General features: G+C 46.8%; 1 protein-coding gene and 3 long non-coding RNA genes across 11 annotated transcripts in view; 2 read left to right on the forward strand and 2 right to left on the reverse strand.

The window, feature by feature from the left end:
* The window catches only part of LOC118378004 (terminal uridylyltransferase 7-like), a 58,871-nt gene that overhangs the window by 25,069 nt on the left and 14,600 nt on the right, over positions 1-19,202 (forward strand). The window contains exons 14-23 of the mRNA XM_052479969.1: positions 2,906-3,575; positions 10,312-10,406; positions 11,724-11,827; positions 11,933-12,022; positions 13,225-13,269; positions 13,349-13,423; positions 14,307-14,384; positions 14,538-14,709; positions 15,431-15,478; positions 15,598-15,689. Of these exons, the coding sequence (XP_052335929.1) occupies positions 2,906-3,575; positions 10,312-10,406; positions 11,724-11,827; positions 11,933-12,022; positions 13,225-13,269; positions 13,349-13,423; positions 14,307-14,384; positions 14,538-14,709; positions 15,431-15,478; positions 15,598-15,689 (1,469 nt within the window). The remainder of the gene's footprint in view (positions 1-2,905; positions 3,576-10,311; positions 10,407-11,723; positions 11,828-11,932; positions 12,023-13,224; positions 13,270-13,348; positions 13,424-14,306; positions 14,385-14,537; positions 14,710-15,430; positions 15,479-15,597; positions 15,690-19,202) is intronic.
* LOC127911867 (uncharacterized) lies at positions 7,643-9,534 on the forward strand. 7 transcript variants are annotated; one of them, XR_008079724.1, is made up of 4 exons: positions 7,643-7,682; positions 7,744-7,803; positions 8,200-9,297; positions 9,334-9,534. It is a non-coding gene; the product is annotated as an uncharacterized LOC127911867 (long non-coding RNA). The 7 variants fall into 7 exon arrangements; XR_008079725.1 differs by having other exon boundaries at positions 8,200-9,189; positions 9,226-9,534; XR_008079722.1 differs by having other exon boundaries at positions 8,200-9,189; positions 9,262-9,534.
* On the reverse strand, positions 13,671-14,298 carry LOC127911870 (uncharacterized). 2 transcript variants are annotated; one of them, XR_008079735.1, is made up of 3 exons: positions 13,928-14,298; positions 13,787-13,852; positions 13,671-13,753 (listed from the first exon to the last, which is right to left on the reverse strand). It is a non-coding gene; the product is annotated as an uncharacterized LOC127911870 (long non-coding RNA). The 2 variants fall into 2 exon arrangements; XR_008079734.1 differs by having other exon boundaries at positions 13,787-13,885.
* Positions 16,339-17,490, reverse strand: LOC127911872 (uncharacterized). The gene is made up of 5 exons (XR_008079737.1): positions 17,398-17,490; positions 17,140-17,268; positions 16,924-17,095; positions 16,568-16,654; positions 16,339-16,438 (listed from the first exon to the last, which is right to left on the reverse strand). It is a non-coding gene; the product is annotated as an uncharacterized LOC127911872 (long non-coding RNA).

Raw genomic sequence — 19,202 nt, forward strand, 5'->3', positions numbered from 1 at the left:
TCGCAGTTCTCCTAACCTGCTACGTCAGTTCTCCTAACCTGCTGCGTCAGTTCTCCTAACCTGCTGCGTCAGTTCTCCTAACCTCAGTTCTCCTAACCTGCTGCGTCAGTTCTTCTAACCTGCTGCGTCAGTTCTCCTAACCTGCTGCGTCAGTTCTCCTAACCTGCTGCGTCAGTTCTCCTAACCTGCTGCGTCAGTTCTCCTAACCTGCTGCGTCAGTTCTCCTAACCTCAGTTCTCCTAACCTGCTGCGTCAGTTCTCCTAACCTCAGTTCTCCTAACCTGCTGCGTCAGTTCTCCTAACCTGCTGCGTCAGTTCTCCTAACCTCAGTTCTCCTAACCTGCTGCCTCAGTTCTCCTAACCTGCTGCGTCAGTTCTCCTAACCTGCTACGTCAGTTCTCCTAACCTCAGTTCTCCTAACCTGCTGCGTTTCTCCTAACCTCAGTTCTCCTAACCTGCTGCGTCAGTTCTCCTAACCTCAGTTCTCCTAACCTGCTGCGTCAGTTCTCCTAACCTCAGTTCTCCTAACCTGCTGCGTCAGTTCTCCTAACCTCAGTTCTCCTAACCTGCTGCCTCAGTTCTCCTAACCTGCTGCCTCAGTTCTCCTAACCTGCTGCGTCAGTTCTCCTAACCTGTTGCGTCAGTTCTCCTAACCTGCTGCGTCAGTTCTCCTAACCTGCTGCGTCAGTTCTCCTAACCTCAGTTCTCCTAACCTGCTGCGTCAGTTCTCCTAACCTGCTACGTCAGTTCTCCTAACCTCAGTTCTCCTAACCTGCTGCGTCAGTTCTCCTAACCTCAGTTCTCCTAACCTGCTGCGTCAGTTCTCCTAACCTGCTACGTCAGTTCTCCTAACCTCAGTTCTCCTAACCTGCTGCGTCAGTTCTCCTAACCTCAGTTCTCCTAACCTGCTGCGTCAGTTCTCCTAACCTCAGTTCTCCTAACCTGCTGCGTCAGTTCTCCTAACCTGCTGCGTCAGTTCTCCTAACCTGCTGCCTCAGTTCTCCTAACCTGCTGCGTCAGTTCTCCTAACCTGCTGCGTCAGTTCTCCTAACCTGCTGCGTCAGTTCTCCTAACCTGCTGCGTCAGTTCTCCTAACCTGCTGCGTCAGTTCTCCTAACCTGCTGCGTCAGTTCTCCTAACCTGCTGCGTCAGTTCTCCTAACCTGCTGCCTCAGTTCTCCTAACCTGCTGCGTCAGTTCTCCTAACCTGCTGCGTCAGTTCTCCTAACCTGCTACAAAAGGTGCATCCCTTCTTGCCATGACCGGCTGGCCCTGGTGTTCCTAGACAGTCATGTGTTATTTATTAGGCCTAATTACAATGTTCATGCCTAGGCTACATTACATTAGAGAGGCATAGATTACATTTAAAAACAGCTGTGTGTTGTTTAATCATTAACGTTAATAAAAGTAGCCTTGTATTATACAAATATTGTATTTTTAAGTTTTTATGACTGGGTAGGCAACTTGTTCTTCTAGGCTGAACTATTTTGTTTTTAAATTATATTAATTTATGATTTATAAGGGGAGTAAAGATACAATGTCTTGCTCTTCAATTAAACACAAATTTCTACTGTTGAAATGTAACTGTGGTTTTGAGCATCGTGGGTGGAAGTCCTAATATGGATGTCCGGTCAATTTAAATTATTTCGGGTCACGTTGTCCCGGTGACAAATATTCCTCACTGAAGACCTCTCCAGCACGTACAGCAGGACCGGCTAACTTTCCCACTCTGGCTAGCTGGCTAATACTCTCACTTTACAGAGGGACTTTTTAACAGTAAATGTTTTCTAATTGTTTAGTTTTTTTTATAAAAAATTTGTGTCGCATGGAAATACGGTGTAGCCCGCTTTGACTAGAGGGACCGGTGGCGTAGCCCGCTTTGACTAGAGGGACCGGTGGCGTAGCCCGCTTTGACTAGAGGGACCGGTGGCGTAGCCCGCTTTGACTAGAGGGACCGGTGGCGTTGACTAGAGGGACCGGTGGTGTAGCCCGCTTTGACTAGAGGGACCGGTGGTGTAGCCCGCTTTGACTAGAGGGACCGGTGGCGTAGACTAGAGGGACCGGTGGCGTAGACTCGAGGGGCCGGTGGCGTAGACTCGAGGGGCCGGTGGCGTGGACTAGAGGGACCGGTGGCGTGGACTAGAGGGACCGGTGGCGTGGACTAGAGGGACCGGTGGCGTAGACTAGAGGGACCGGTGGCGTGACTAGAGGGACCGGTGGCGTGGACTCGAGGGGCCGGTGGCGTGGACTCGAGGGGCCGGTGGCGTGGACTAGAGGGGCCGGTGGCGTGGACTAGAGGGGCCGGTGGCGTGGACTAGAGGGGCCGGTGGCGTGGACTAGAGGGGCCGGTGGCGTGGACTAGAGGGGCCGGTGGCGTGGACTAGAGGGGCCGGTGGCGTGGACTAGAGGGGCCGGTGGCGTGGGAGGGGCCGGTGGCGTGGCCTAGAGGGGCCGGTGGCGTGAGAGGGGCCGGTGGCGTGGGAGGGGCCGGTGGCGTGGACTCGAGGGGCCGGTGGCGTAGCCTCGAGGGGCCGGTGGCGTAGCCTCGAGGGACCGGTGGCGTAGCCTCGAGGGACCGGTGGCGTAGCCTCGAGGGACCGGTGGCGTAGCCTCGAGGGACCGGTGGCGTAGCCTCGAGGGACCGGTGGCGTAGACTCGAGGGACCGGTGGCGTAGCCTCGAGGGACCGGTGGCGTAGACTAGAGGGACCGGTGGCGTAGACTAGAGGGGCCGGTGGCGAACTCAACGGGGATCTTGTGATATTCAGCTGTCTGAAAAGCCCTTTAATGTTAAACCTGTGTCAGCGGTTACCAGGTAGACTATGTTAAGGGAAACACTGTTGTTTAGCACTGCAAATCATAATACTCAAGTTCTGTTTTTGAGACTAGATTTAATTGTGTGTTTTAGATCCGTTTGCTGTGAAGAGGAACGTGGCTCGTACATTGAACAGCCAACAGATGTACGAGTACATCCTCCACTGCCTCAAATCGACCTACAAGTACTTCGCCCTGCCCCTCAGCCTTCCATCAGCCAACCACAAGATGGCAGGGCCTCGAGGAGCTAATTACAAGCAAGGGCCTCGTCAGAAGGCTCTGAGTGACGTGAGCCGTGTCCAATCAGGGTTGAGCAGTCTCAAACTGGAGTCTCAGGCAGCCAATGGGCAGAAAGGAGAGGCGGGCTTTAAGCAGGACTCTGACTGTATGGTGGAGGAAGAGGAGGAGAGCCCTTCAGACTCTGATAACGAAGGAGAGAAAGAAGATGAGGATTTGGGGAAGAACAGCCTATCGGAGGAGGAAGAGGAGGATGAAGAGCTAGATGAGGAAGTATATCCCAGACATCACCTAGACAGTGTGAACACGGAGGACGAAGAGCTGTTCCCATTGGACGAGGTCTCGGAGGAGCTTCTCTCAGACGAGGAGGGGCCAGACCTAGACACTCCCAGTTCATTGGACGAGGAGGAGGTAGCCTCGCCCAAACAGGATGTGCTTGACAACAAGACCGAGGGGGCCAGTGGTCTCTGCTATGGCTTCATCAGACAGGCCTTCACCCGTGGAAAGGTAGGTAGATATGAGAGCATGTGATCAAAACTCACCGAGGTATAACCAATGAAATATACAGGACACAACAACATGCTTGAAGTACAGTACCCAGTCGAAAGTTTGGACACACCTACTCATTCCAGGGTTTTAGAACACCTACTCATTCCAGGGTTTTAGAACACCTACTCATTCCAGGGTTTTAGAACACCTACTCATTCAAGGGTTTTAGAACACCTACTCATTCAAGGGTTTTAGAACAGCTACTCATTCAAGGGTTTTAGAACACCTACTCATTCCAGGGTTTTAGAACACCTACTCATTCCAGGGTTTTAGAACACCTACTCATTCAAGGGTTTTAGAACACCTACTCATTCAAGGGTTTTAGAACACCTACTCATTCAAGGGTTTTAGAACACCTACTCATTCAAGGGTTTTAGAACACCTACTCATTCAAGGGTTTTAGAACACCTACTCATTCAAGGGTTTTAGAACACCTACTCATTCAAGGGTTTTAGAACACCTACTCATTCAAGGGTTTTAGAACACCTACTCATTCAAGGGTTTTAGAACACCTACTCATTCAAGGGTTTTAGAACACCTACTCAGTCAAGGGATTTTCTTTATTTTGTAACTGTTTTCTACATTGTAGAATAATAGTGAAGACATTACAACTATGAAATGACACATAAAAGAATCATGTAGTCACCAAAAAAAGTGTTAAACAAATCAATAATTATTTTAAATGAGATTATTCAAAGTTTTGCACAGTCTTGACATTCTCTCAACCAGCATCATAAGGTAGTCACCTGGAATGCATTTAAACTAACAGGTGTGCCTTGTAAAAAGTTAATTTGTGGAACATCTTTCTTCCTTAATGCGTTTGACCCAGTCGTGTTGTGACAAGGTAGGGGTGGTATACAGGAGATAGGGGAGCTATACAGGAGATAGGGTTGGTATACAGAAAATAGCCCTATTTGGTAAAAGACCCAAGTCCATATTTTTGTAAGAACAGCTCAAATAAGCAAAGACATGAAGTCAATCCGGAAAATGTAACGAACTGTGAAAGTTCCTTAAAGTGCAGTCGCAAAAACCATCAAGCGCTATGATGAAACTGACTCTCACGAGGACCGCCACAGGAAAGGAAGACCCAGAGTTACCTCTGCTGCAGAGGATAAGTTCATTAGAGTTACCTGCACCTCAGATTGCAGCCCAAATAAATGCTTCACAGAGTTCAAGTAACACACATCTCAACATCAACGGTTCAGAGGAGACTGTGTGAATCAGGCCTTCATGGTCGAATAGCTGCAAAGAAACCACTACAAAAGGACACCAATAAGAAGAAGAGACTTGCTTGGGCCAAGAAACACGAGCAATGGACATTAGACCGGTGAAATCTGGCCTTTGGTCTGATGAGTCCAAATTTGAGAGTTTTGGTTCCCAACCGCCTTGTGAGACACAGAGTAGGTGAACGGATGATCTCTGCATGTGTGGTTCCCACCATAAAGCATGGAGGAGGAGGTGTGATGGTGTGGGGGTGCATTGCTGGTGACACTGTCTGTGATTTATTTAGAATTCAAGGCACACTTAACCCGGCATGGCTACCACAGCATTCTGCAACGATACACCATCCCATCTGGTTTGGGCTGAGTGGGACACATTTTGTTTTTCAACAGGACAATGACTCCATACACCTCCAGACTGTTCAAGGGCTATTTGAACAAGGAGAGTGATGGAGTGATGCATCAGATGACCTGGCCTCCACAATCACCAGACCTCAACCCAATTGAGATGGTTTGGGATGAGTTGGACCACAGAGTGAAGGAAAAGCAGCCAATAAGTACTAAGCATAAGTGGGAACTCCTTCAAAACTGTTGGAAAATCATTCCAGGTGAAGCTGGTTGAGAATGCCAAGAGTGCAAAGCTGTCAAGGCAAAGGGGGGCAACTTAGAATCTAAGAAATTTTAAATATATTTTGATTTAATGATGATGATGATTCCATATGATTAACACACGATTCCATATGATTAACACACGATTCCATATGATTAACACACGATTCCATATGATTCCATATGATTAAGACATGATTCCATATGATTCCATATGATTAAGACATGATTCCATATGATTAACACATGATTCCATATGATTAACACATGATTCCATATGATTCCATATGATTAACACATGATTCCATATGATTAACACATGATTCCATATGATTAACACATGATTCCATATGATTAACACACGGTTCCATATGATTAACACATGATTCCATATGATTAACACACGGTTCCATATGATTAACACATGATTCCATATGATTAACACATGATTCCATATGATTCCATATGATTAACACATGATTCCATATGATTAACACATGATTCCATATGATTCCATATGATTAACACATGATTCCATATGATTAACACATGATTCCATATGATTAACACATGATTCCATATGATTCCATATGATTAACACATGATTCCATATGATTCCATATGATTAACACATGATTCCATATGATTAACACATGATTCCATATGATTAACACATGATTCCACATGATTCCATATGATTCCATATGATTAACACATGATTCCATATGATTAACACATGATTCCATATGATTAACACACGATTCCACATGATTCCATATGTGTTATTTCATAGTTTTGATGTTTTCACTATTATTCTACAATGTAGAAAACAGTAAAAATAAAGAAAAACCCTTGACTGGTACTGTAGGTGGGCGTAGATGGTGTGTCCACCAGGTATCGCATGCATCAAGTGTCTCTGTTGGAGGACTGATTTTAGGATCAGTTTGAACTTTCTAGATACAATAATTTAATCGGAGAGGGGAAATTGAAGTGAGAGGGATAACTGGGCCCAAAATCTGTGTTGTCCATTCGATGGGTTTTATAGTTTTATTTTTTTCCAACTATCCTTTTTATTGTATTTTTTAGCAAGCGATGAGTTTTTGTTCTTTAGGGTCAATGAGTGTTAAATTTGGGTAGCAAGAAAATGTAATGGTTTATTTCCTACGTGTGGCTTATTTGATGTAATATAAGTTCTGTATATGACCTGATATATGACCTGATCCTAGATCACCACTCCTAATGAGACTCTTTATGACCTGATCCTAGATCAGCACTCCTACTGAGACTCTATGACCTGATCCTAGATCACCACTCCTACTGAGACTCTTTATGACCTGATCCTAGATCACCACTCCTACGGAGACTCTATGACCTGATCCTAGATCAACACTCCTACTGAGACTCTTTATGACCTGATCCTAGATCACCACTCCTAATGAGACTCTTTATGACCTGATCCTAGATCAGCACTCCTACTGAGACTCTATGACCTGATCCTAGATCACCACTCCTACTGAGACTCTTTATGACCTGATCCTAGATCACCACTCCTACTGAGACTCTATGACCTGATCCTAGATCAACACTCCTACTGAGACTCTTTATGACCTGATCCTAGATCACCACTCCGAATGAGACTCTTTATGACCTGATCCTAGATCAGCACTCCTACTGAGACTCTATGACCTGATCCTAGATCACCACTACCTACTGAGACTCTTTATGACCTGATCCTAGATCAACACTGTCCTGAGACTCTTTATGACCTGATCCTAGATCAGCACTCCTACTGAGACTCCCATGACACCTGATTCCTCAGATCACCAACACCGACTGAGACAGTGACCTGATCCTAACCCTGATCACCACTGTACTGAGACTGTGTTGTGACCTGATCCTAGATCAAATTACTGAGACTCTTTCTGACCTGATCCTAGATCACCATTCCAGTTATACTTGCTTTCAAATTACTGACCTTCCCAGGAGACTTTGCTCCAGATGATGTGGAGCCTGGGATCCTAGAACACATCCTGCTGGACCTGGAGAGCTGATCCTAGATCAAACGACAGTTCACAGGTGAGACAGACATTGTTCCCACTCTGAACAGGTGAGACTCTATGCACATTGTTCCCTCTGAACAGGTGAGACGGACATTGTTCCCCTGAACCTAGGTGAGACACATTGTTCCCTCTGAACAGGTGAGACTCACATTGTTCCTCTGAACAGGTGAGACGGCACATTGTTCCCTCTGAACAGGTGAGATCTGCACATTGTTCCCCTGAACAGGTGAGACGGCACATTGTTCCCCTGTGAACAGGTGAGACGGCACATTGTTCCCTCTGAACAGGTGAGACGGCACATTGTTCCCTCTGAACAGGTGAGACGGTCCCACATGGTGTTCCCTCTGAACAGGTGAGACGGCACATTGTTCCATCTGAACAGGTGAAAGACATGTTCCTCTGAACAGGTGAGACGGTTCATTGTTCCCTCTGAACAGGTGACACCTGCACATTGTTCAAAACACTCTGAACAGTCTGACCAGCAGTGTTCCCGTGAACAGGTGAGACGGCACATTGTTCCCTGTGAACAGGTGAGACTTCAAATTGTTCCTGTCTCTGAACAGGTGAGACCATTCATTATAATTTCTGAACAGGTGAGACTTTGCTCAGATGATTCCCTCTGGGAGGTGAGACGAACACATTGTTCCTCTGAACAGGTGAGACGGCACAGTTCCTCTGAACAGGTGAGACAGCACATTGTTCCCTCTGAACAGGTGAGACGGCACATTGTTCCCTCTGAACAGGTGAGACGGCACATTGTTCCCTCTGAACAGGTGAGACGGCACATTGTTCCCTCTGAACAGGTGAGACGGCACATTGTTCCCTCTGAACAGGTGAGACGGCACATTGTTCCCTCTGAACAGGTGAGACGGCACATTGTTCCCTCTGAACAGGTGAGACGGCACATTGTTCCCTCTGAACAGGTGAGACGGCACATTGTTCCCTCTGAACAGGTGAGACGGCACATTGTTCCCTCTGAACAGGTGAGACGGCACATTGTTCCCTCTGAATGTCGTCAAATCAAATGTTGATATCTCATTTCAGCTGATATCTCAAAGTGCTGTACAGAAACCCAGCCTAAAACCCCCCAAACAGCAAGCAATGCAGGTGTAGAAGCACGGTGGCTCGGAAAAACTCCCTAGAAAGGTCAAAACCTAGGAAGAAACCTAGAGAGGAACCAGGCTATGAGGGGTGGCCAGTCCTCTTCTGGCTGTGTCGGGTGGAGATTATAACAGAACATGGCCAAGATGTTCAAATGTTCATAAATGACCAGCATGGTCAAATAATAATAATCACAGGCAGAACAGTTTAAACTGGAGCAGCAGCACGGCCAGGTGGACTGGGGACAGCAAGGAGTCATCATGCCAGTTAGTCCTGAGGCACGGTCCTAGGGCTCAGATCCTCCTAGAGAGAGAGAATTAGAGAGAGCATACTTAAATTCACACAGGACACCGGATAGGGGAAAGGAAAGGAAAGGAAAGATTTGTCCATAGAAGAAGTGAAGAAATTTCCACTTGATGTGGTAGCTGATGTTCAGAGGATTTGTTTTATAGCTGTTTGTTCCAGACTTATACTGACTAGTGATTGATTAACAGGTTCCAGACTTATACTGACTAGTGATTGATTAACAGGTTCCAGACTTATACTGACCAGTGATTGATTAACAGGTTCCAGACTTATACTGACTAGTGATTGATTAACAGGTTCCAGACTTATACTGACCAGTGATTGATTAACAGGTTCCAGACTTATACTGACCAGTGATTGATTAACAGGTTCCAGACTTATACTGACTAGTGATTGATTAACAGGTTCCAGACTTATACTGACCAGTGATTGATTAACAGGTTCCAGACTTATACTGACTAGTGATTGATTAACAGGTTCCAGACTTATACTGACTAGTGATTGATTAACAGGTTCCAGACTTATACTGACTAGTGATTGATTAACAGGTTCCAGACTTATACTGACTAGTGATTGATTAACAGGTTCCAGACTGATTGTCGTTTGATTGATTGATTGACAGGTGCCAGACTGAGGCTGTTTGGTTCAGTGATTGATTAAGCAGAGTTCCTGGACATCTGTATGGTGCTGATTAACAGGAGACCGACTGAAGTGTCTATTGTATCTGATTGCTCTGCCTCTGCCAGACTCTCGGCTGCCTCTTCTCTCTCTCGCTCTGCCTCTTCTCTCTTCAAGCAGAGCCTGACCTGCCTCTTCTCATCTCTCTCGCTCTGCCTCTTCTCTCTCTCGCTCTGCCTCTTCTCTCTCTCGCTCTGCCTCTCTTCTCTCTCTCGCTCTGCCTCTCTTCTCTCTCTCGCTCTGCCTCTCTTCTCTCTCTCGCTCTGCCTCTCTTCTCGCTCTGCCTCTCTTCTCTCTCTCGCTCTGCCTCTCTTCTCTCGCTCTGCCTCTTCTCTCTCTCGCTCTGCCTCTTCTCTCTCTCTCTCGCTCTGCCTCTCTTCTCTCTCTCGCTCTGCCTCTCTTCTCGCTCTGCCTCTTTTAATATAATATACTATATTAGCAGACACTTTTATCCAAAGCAATTATTGCTCTCTTACTCACTCACATCAAGACAACCATTGTCTCTATTGATAAACCACTGTAAATCCTATAAACCAGGGGTGTCAAACTCTTTCCACGGAGGGCCTAGTGTCTGCAGGTTTTTTCCTTTCAGTTAAGACCTAGACAACCAGGTGAGGGGAGTTCCTTAGTTATCAGTGACCTTAATTCATCAATCAAGTAGAAGGGAGGAGTGAACCTGCAGACGCTTGGCCCTCTGTGGAATGAGTTTGACATGTGCTGTAAACAAACCTCTTCTGCAGGAATGTTTTGGTTCAAAACAGGTTTTGTCTCCTGCAGGGTCTGGACTGTATCAGCATTATAGAGTCTCTGGCCAGACTCCTGAGGAAACACCCAGGTCAGTGTCTGGACCCTGTGATAATGTAGAGTATGGGTCTGTGCCTGAACCCTGTGATAATGTAGAGTATGGGTCAGTGTCTGGACCCTGTGATAATGTAGAGTATGGGTAAGTGTCTGGACCCTGTGATAATGTAGACTATGGGTCTGTGTCTGGACCCTGTGATAATGTAGACTATGGGTCTGTGTCTGGACCCTGTGGTAATGTAGAGTATGGGTCAGTGCCTGGACCCTGCGATAATGTAGAGTATGGGTCAGTGCCTGGACCCTGTGATAATGTAGAGTATGGGTCAGTGCCTGGACCCTGTGATAATGGAGAGTATGGGTCAGTGCCTAGACCCGGTGATAATGTAGAGTATGGGTCAGTGCCTAGACCCGGTGATAATGTAGAGTATGGGTCTGTGCCTGAACCATGTGATAATGTAGAGTATGGGTCTGTGCCTGAACCACGTGATAATGTAGAGTATGGGTCTGTGCCTGGACCCTGTGATAATGTAGAGTATGGGTCAGTGCCTGAACCGGTGATAATGTAGAGTATGGGTCAGTGCCTGAACCGGTGATAATGTAGAGTATGGGTCTGTGCCTGGACCCTGTGATAATGTAGAGTATGGGTCAGTGCCTGAACCATGTGATAATGTAGACTATGGGTCAGTGTCTGAACCCTGTGATAATGTAGACTATGGGTCAGTGTCTGAACCCTGTGATAATGTAGGGAATGGGTCGGCGTCTGGGCCCTAAGATAATGTAGCGATTGGGTCAGCGTTTGGACCCTGTGATAATGTAGAGAATGGGTCGGCGTCTGGACCCTGTGATAATGTAGAGTATGCGTCAGCGTCTGGACCCTGTGATAATGTAGTCTATGGGTCAGTGTCTGAACCCTGTGATAATGTAGAGTATGGGTCAGCGTCTGGACCCTGTGATAATGTAGTCTATGGGTCAGTGTCTGAATAATGTAGTCCAGTGTCTGGACCCTGTGATAATGTAGAGTATGCGTCAGCGTCTGGACCCTGTGATAATGTAGTCTATGGGTCAGTGTCTGAACCCTGTGATAATGTAGAGTATGGGTCAGCGTCTGGACCCTGTGATAATGTAGAGTATGGGTCAGCGTCTGGACCCTGTGATAATGTAGAGTATGGGTCAGCGTCTGGACCCTGTGATAATGTAGAGTATGGGTCAGTGTCTGGACACGGCCCTGTGATAATGTAGAGTATGAATTATTCATATAGTCCCCTTGTACTGCTGTACTGTGCACCAGGTGTGTATCTGTAAGCCCGTGTCGATGTGGGAGGCTGTATCTGACATGTCCCTGTGGCCCCAGGTCTGAGGAACATCCTCCCCATCACCACGGCTAAGGTCCCCATCGTTAAGTTCTACCACGCCAGGACCGGCCTGGAGGGAGACATCAGTCTCTACAACACGCTGGTGAGAGGAACACACACCTGGTTGGTCATGTGGGAGCAGGAAGCAGTGACTGAACCCTTTAAAATAATAATAATAATAATAATAATTCTCTCTCTTGGCCATCAGGCCTTACACAACACGCGTCTGTTGGCGTCGTACGCTGCCATCGACCCCCGAGTCAAGATGCTGTGTTATGTCACGAAGGTGTTTGCCAAGGTATAACCGGTTTACAGCTGAGATGAGAGAGTCACACAACCCACTGACAGGTTTTGATGGTGATCAACTTCCTAGGAGTTTAACCTGATGAACAGCTGATGATATAGATATTGGGGAGAATACTCTATATCCTGTTGTCCCCAGGTCTAGTTAAAGGGGATGTTTTAATATCTGTTGTCCCCTGGTCTAGTTAAAGGGGATGTTTTAATATCTGTTGTCCCCAGGTCTAGTTAAAGGGGATGTTTTAATATCTGTTGTCCCCTGGTCTAGTTAAAGGGGATGTTTTAATATCTGTTGTCCCCTGGTCTAGTTAAAGGGGATGTTTTAATATCTGTTGTCCCCTGGTCTAGTTAAAGGGGATGTTTTAATATCTGTTGTCCCCAGGTCTAGTTAAAGGGGATGTTTTAATATCTGTTGTCCCCAGGTCTAGTTAAAGGGGATGTTTTAATATCTGTTGTCCCCAGGTCTAGTTAAAGGGGATGTTTTAATATCTGTTGTCCCCTGGTCTAGTTAAAGGGGATGTTTTAATATCTGTTGTCCCCTGTCCCTGTTGTCCCCAGGTCTAGTTAAAGGGGATGTTTTAATATCTGTTGTCCCCAGGTCTAGTTGGGGATCCCCCCTGGTCTAGTTAAAGGGGATGTTTTATATCTATGTGGTCCCCTGGTCTAGTTAATCGGGATGCATCTCGAAAGTCTGTCGTGGCTTCCCCTGATGGTGCTATTTAAACAGGGGATAACCCACCTGTTATACCTGTACTACAGGAGGTCAGAGGAACCCACCTGTCTACCTGTTAAAGGGGGATGTTTTAACATCTGTTATCCCTGGTCTAGTTAAAGAGGAACCCACCTTTAACCTGTACTGGAGGTTGTCCCCACCTGTCTAGTTAAAGGGGAGGTTTTATACCTGTACTGTCCCCACCTGGTGTACTAGTTAAAGGGGATGTTTTAATATCTACAGGAGGTTGTCCCCAGGTCTAGTTAAAGGGGAACCCATATCTGTTATCCCCAGGTACTAGTTAAAGGGGAACCCACCTTTTAATATCTGTTGTCCCCTGGTCTAGTTAAAGGGGAACCCACCTGTTATACCTGTACTGGAGGTCCCCACCTGTCTACCTTAAAGGGGTATAATATCTGTTGTCCCCAGGTCTAGTTAAAGGGGAACCCACCTGTTTTACCTGTATCTATGGAGGTCCCCTGGTCTAGTTGTGTGATATCGGAGGTGATGCATCCTCTACAGGAGGTAAGTCTGTTATACCTGTACCAGGAGGTAAGACAGAGGCCCACCTTCACCCAGAGGTGCTATTCTACCCACTGCAAGGTAAGACAGAGGAACCCACCTGTTATACCTGTACTACAGGAGGTAAGACAGAGGAACCCACCTGTTATACCTGTACTACAGGAGGTTAGACAGAGGAACCCACCTGTTATACCTGTACTACAGGAGGTAAGACAGAGAGGAACCCACCTGTTATACCTGTACTACAGGAGGTTAGACAGAGGAACCCACCTGTTATACCTGTACTACAGGAGGTAAGACAGTGGAACCCACCTGTACTACAGGAGGTAAGACAGAGGAACCCACCTGTACTACAGGAGGTTAGACAGAGGAACCCACCTGTTATACCTGTACTACAGGAGGTAAGACAGAGGAACCCACCTGTTATACCTGTACTACAGGAGGTTAGACAGAGGAACCCACCTGTACTACAGGAGGTTAGACAGAGGAACCCACCTGTACTACAGGAGGTAAGACAGAGGAACCCACCTGTACTACAGGAGGTTAGACAGAGGAACCCACCTGTACTACAGGAGGTTAGACAGAGGAACCCACCTGTACTACAGGAGGTTAGACAGAGGAACCCACCTGTACTACAGGAGGTTAGACAGAGGAACCCACCTGTTATACCTGTACTACAGGAGGTTAGACAGAGGAACCCACCTGTTATACCTGTACTACAGGAGGTTAGACAGAGAGGAACCCACCTGTTATACCTGTACTACAGGAGGTAACTCAAGTGAATCTGTCTGACTCCGGGCCAATGAGTACAGTTGTGAGCAGATATCAGCTGATGTACGAAGGGCTATATAAATACATTTGATTGATTGATTGAGTTGTGAGCAGTCTGGCCGTGAGTCCAATGATATTTTGGGAGATTTGCTGACTGAATCTGGATTTGTCATCGCTAAGACCTGCAATGTGTTTGTATATTTTGGCAGATGTATTAATATAATAATAATATAATATATAATAAATGTATATGATGTGTGTGTGTGTGTGTCGATAGATTTATGACGAGGAGAAGAAGCCTGAGGTTTTGGTAGATGGATGGAATGTCTACTTCTACGATGATCTGGATAAACTGGTGAGTCCCTCTATCAGAACATCAGCTGTGGTGTGTGTGTGTGTCTCTCGCCTGGGCGGTGGGCCCAGTACCAGGGTAACATGGTGTGTATAGGGCTCTGGCTGGACCTGCTGCAGTTCTGCACTGAGACCTTTGACCTCTCTCTCTCTCTAGCCTGAGCGCTGGCAGCAGAAGAACCTGGAGTCTGTAGGTGCTCTGTGGCTGGGCCTGCTGCAGTTCTACACCGAGACCTTTGACTTCAGAGAACACGTCATCTCCATCAGACAGAGCGCAGCTCTCACCACCTTCAACAAGCAGTGGACCTCTAAGTACATCGTCATCGAGGGTCAGTACCAGACTTGATTTACTCCTACCAACGGGCCGTAACGGCGTCTACGTCTCTTCTGCAAACCCTGTTCTGGACACCTTTCTTGACTTCATTTATAGGGATTCTTGACTTCATTTGTAGGGATTCTTGACTTCATTTATAGGGATTCTTGACTTTATTTCTCCTCGAGGATCGTAACCGTTGAGGGGATTGAGGGGAGCTATTGGTCGAGGGATGTGAACGTTGAGGGCAGCTATTGGTCGAGGGTTGTTAAAGTTGAGGGCAGCTATTGGTCGAGGGTTGTTAACGTTGAGGGGATTGAGGAGATCTATTGGTCGAGGGTTGTAAACGTTGAGGGGATTGAGGGCAGCTATTGGTCGAGGGTTGTAAACGTTGAGGGCAGCTATTGGTCGAGGGTTGTAAACGTTGAGGGCAGCTGTTGGTCGAGGGTTGTAAACGTTGAGGATTGAGGGCAGCTATTGGTCGAGGGTTGTAAACGGTGAGGATTGAGGGCAGCTATTGGTCGAGGGTTGTAAACGGTGAGGATTGAGGGCAGCTATTGGTCGAGGGTTGTAAACGTTGAGGGGAGCTTTGGTGCAGGCGGTAGTTTCATTTTATCATAAACAGTTTGGGGGTTTAACACTGCTAGGTTGTAGTAAAAGCCTGTACGTCCTGCAGCTCTCCAGGGAGGGTTGTGAACCAGGGATCAAGTTATCTGATCTGATGTTTTTCTCTCTAGATCCTTTTGACCTGAACCATAACCTGGGAGCTGGCCTGTCCAGGAGAAGTAGGTATCTCTATCTTATGTTCTTTCTCTCATAGCATCATCCTCTTTTTCATTCACTTCTCTCCTGCCTCTCTCTGCTCTCTCCCACTCTGTCCTCTCTCTCTTTCTCTCTCACACAGTGACCAACTTCATCATGAAGGCGTTCATCAATGGCAGAAGTGTGTTTGGAACAACAGTCAAAGCCTACCCTCCTGAGTACACTAGTCCAATGGTTAGTATTCACTACCTACCCTCCTGAGTACACTAGTCAGATGGTTAGTATTCACTACCTACCCTCCTGAGTACACTAGAACCAATGGTTAGTATTCACTACCTACCCTCCTGAGTACACTAGTCCAATGGTTAGTATTCACTACCTACCCTCCTGAGTACACTAGTCCGATGGTTAGTATTCACTACCTACCCTCCTGAGTACACTAGTCAGATGGTTAGTATTCACTACCTACCCTCCTGAGTACACTAGTCCAATGGTTAGTATTCACTACCTACCCTCCTGAGTACACTAGTCCGATGGTTAGTATTCACTACCTACCCTCCTGAGTACACTAGTCAGATGGTTAGTATCCACTACCTACCCTCCTGAGTACACTAGTCCGATGGTTAGTATTCACTACCTACCCTCCTGAGTACACTAGTCAGATGGTTAGTATTCACTACCTACCCTCCTGAGTACACTAGTACCAATGGTTAGTATTCACTACCTACCCTCCTGAGTACACTAGTCCAATGGTTAGTATTCACTACTTACCCTCCTGAGTAGACTAGTCCGATGGTTAGTATTCACTACCTACCCTCCTGAGTACACTAGTCAGATGAGTTAGTATTCACTACCTACCCTCCTGAGTACACTAGTCAGATGGTTAGTATCCACTACCTACCCTCCTGAGTACACTAGTCAGATGGTTAGTATTCACTACCTACCCTCCTGAGTACACTAGTCAGATGGTTAGTATTCACTACCTACCCTCCTGAGTACACTAGTCAGATGGTTAGTATCCACTACCTACCCTCCTTAGTACACTAGTCAGATGGTTACTATTCACTACCTACTCTCCTGAGTACACTAGTCAGATGGTTAGTATTCACTACCTACCCTCCTGAGTACACTAGTCAGATGAGTTAGTATTCACTACCTACCCTCCTGAGTACACTAGTCAGATGGTTAGTATCCACTACCTACCCTCCTGAGTACACTAGTCAGATGGTTAGTATTCACTACCTACCCCTGAGTACACCAGATGAGTACACTAGTCAGATGGTTAGTATTCACTACCTACCCTCCTGAGTACACTAGTCAGATGGTTAGTATCCACTACCTACCCTCCTTAGTACACTAGTCAGATGGTTACTATTCACTACCTACTCTCCTGAGTACACTAGTCAGATGGTTAGTATTCACTACCTACCCTCCTGAGTACACTAGTCAGATGGTTAGTATTCACTACCTACCCTCCTGAGTACACTAGTCCAATGGTTAGTATTCACTACCTACCCTCCTGAGTACACTAGTCAGATGGTTAGTATTCACTACCTACCCTCCTGAGTACACTAGTCAGATGGTTAGTATTCACTACCTACCCTCCTGAGTACACTAGTCAGATGGTTAGTATTCACTACCTACCCTCCTGAGTACACTAGTCAGATGAGTTAGTATTCACTACCTACCCTCCTGAGTACACTAGTCAGATGGTTAGTATTCACTACCTACCCTCCTGAGTACACTAGTCAGATGGTTAGTATTCACTACCTACCCTCCTGAGTACACTAGTCCAATGGTTAGTATTCACTACCTACCCTCCTGAGTACACTAGTCAGATGGTTAGTATCCACTACTTACCCTCCTGAGTACACTAGTCCAATGGTTAGTATTCACTACCTACCCTCCTGAGTACACTAGTCAGATGGTTAGTATCCACTACTTACCCTCCTGAGTACACTAGTCAGATGGTTAGTATCCACTACTTACCCTCCTGAGTACACTACTCAGATTGTTATTATCCACTACTTGCCCTCCTGAGTACACTAGTCAGATGGTTAGTATTCACTACCTACCCTCCTGAGTACACTAGTCAGATGAGTTAGTATTCACTACTTACCCTCCTGAGTACACTAGTCAGATGGTTAGTATTCACTACCTACCCTCCTGAGTACACTAGTCCGATGGTTAGTATTCACTACCTACCCTCCTGAGTACACTAGTCAGATGAGTTAGTATCCACTACCTACCCTCCTGAGTACACTAGTCAGATGGTTAGTATTCACTACCTACCCTCCTGAGTACACTAGTCAGATGGTTAGTATTCACTACCTACCCTCCTGAGTACACTAGTCAGATGGTTAGTATTCACTACCTACCCTCCTGAGTACACTAGTCAGATGGTTAGTATTCACTACCTACCCTCCTGAGTACACTAGTCAGATGAGTTAGTATTCACTACCTACCCTCCTGAGTACACTAGTCAGATGAGTTAGTTAGTAAAAGAGGTTGACGGATTAATTGTTATTTTTGGATGCTGATTTATGGCATTTATCAAGACATTTCAGCTTTTCATTTTTTTAAATTAAAATGTTCTACAAACAAAATTTCACTTTTGACATGATGGGGTTTGTGACACAATGTAAATGTATTCCATTTTAAAGTCAGAATACTTTCTGAAGGTCCTGTACAAATACCAAGACAGCTGGAACGTTTGACCGTATTGTCGGGGAACAAGAATCGTACATTAATCAATCCAAACACCTGTGAGTCCAAAAGAAGTGCACGTCACATTTCCAAATCATAAAACTCATGTCACACGGCGTACGCGGCAGCGTAGCCTAGTGGTTAGAGTGTAGAGGCGGCAGGGTAGCCTAGTGGTTAGAGTGTAGAGGCGGCAGCGTAGCCTAGTGGTTAGAGTGTAGAGGCGGCAGGGTGGCCTAGGGTGGTCTAGTGGTTAGAGTGTAGGGACGGCGGCCTAGGGTTAGCCTAGTGGTTAGAGTGTAGAGGGGGTAGGGTGGTCTAGTGGTTAGAGTGTAGGGACGGCAGCGTAGCCTAGTGGTTAGAGTGTAGGGACGGCAGCGTAGCCTAGTGGTTAGAGTGTAGGGACGGCAGCGTAGCCTAGTGGTTAGAGTGTAGGGACGGCAGCGTAGCCTAGTGGTTAGAGTGTAGAGGCGGCAGCGTAGCCTAGTGGTTAGAGTGTAGAGGGGGTAGGGTGGTCTAGTGGTTAGAGTGTAGGGACGGCAGCGTAGCCTAGTGGTTAGAGTGTAGGGACGGCAGGGTAGCCTAGTGGTTAGAGTGTAGGGCGGCAGGGTAGCCTAGTGGTTAGAGTGTAGAGGCGGCAGCGTAGCCTAGTGGTTAGAGTGTAGAGGGGGTAGGGTGGTCTAGTGGTTAGAGTGTAGGGACGGCAGCGTAGCCTAGTGGTTAGAGTGTAGGGACGGCAGCGTAGCCTAGTGGGTAGAGTGTAGAGGGGTAGGGTGGTCTAGTGGGTAGAGTGTAGGGACGGCAGCGTAGCCTAGTGGTTAGAGTGTAGGGACGGCAGCGTAGCCTAGTGGGTAGAGTGTAGAGGCGGCAGGGTAGCCTAGTGGTTAGAGTGTAGAGGCGGCAGCGTAGCCTAGTGGTTAGAGTGTAGAGGCGGCAGGGTAGCCTAGTGGTTAGAGTGTAGAGGCGGCAGGGTAGCCTAGTGGTTAGAGTGTAGAGGCGGCAGGGTAGCCTAGTGGTTAGAGTGTAGAGGCGGCAGGGTAGCCT

Source organism: Oncorhynchus keta, chromosome 25, assembly GCF_023373465.1.
Source record: "Oncorhynchus keta strain PuntledgeMale-10-30-2019 chromosome 25, Oket_V2, whole genome shotgun sequence".
Classification (NCBI taxonomy): domain Eukaryota; kingdom Metazoa; phylum Chordata; class Actinopteri; order Salmoniformes; family Salmonidae; genus Oncorhynchus; species Oncorhynchus keta.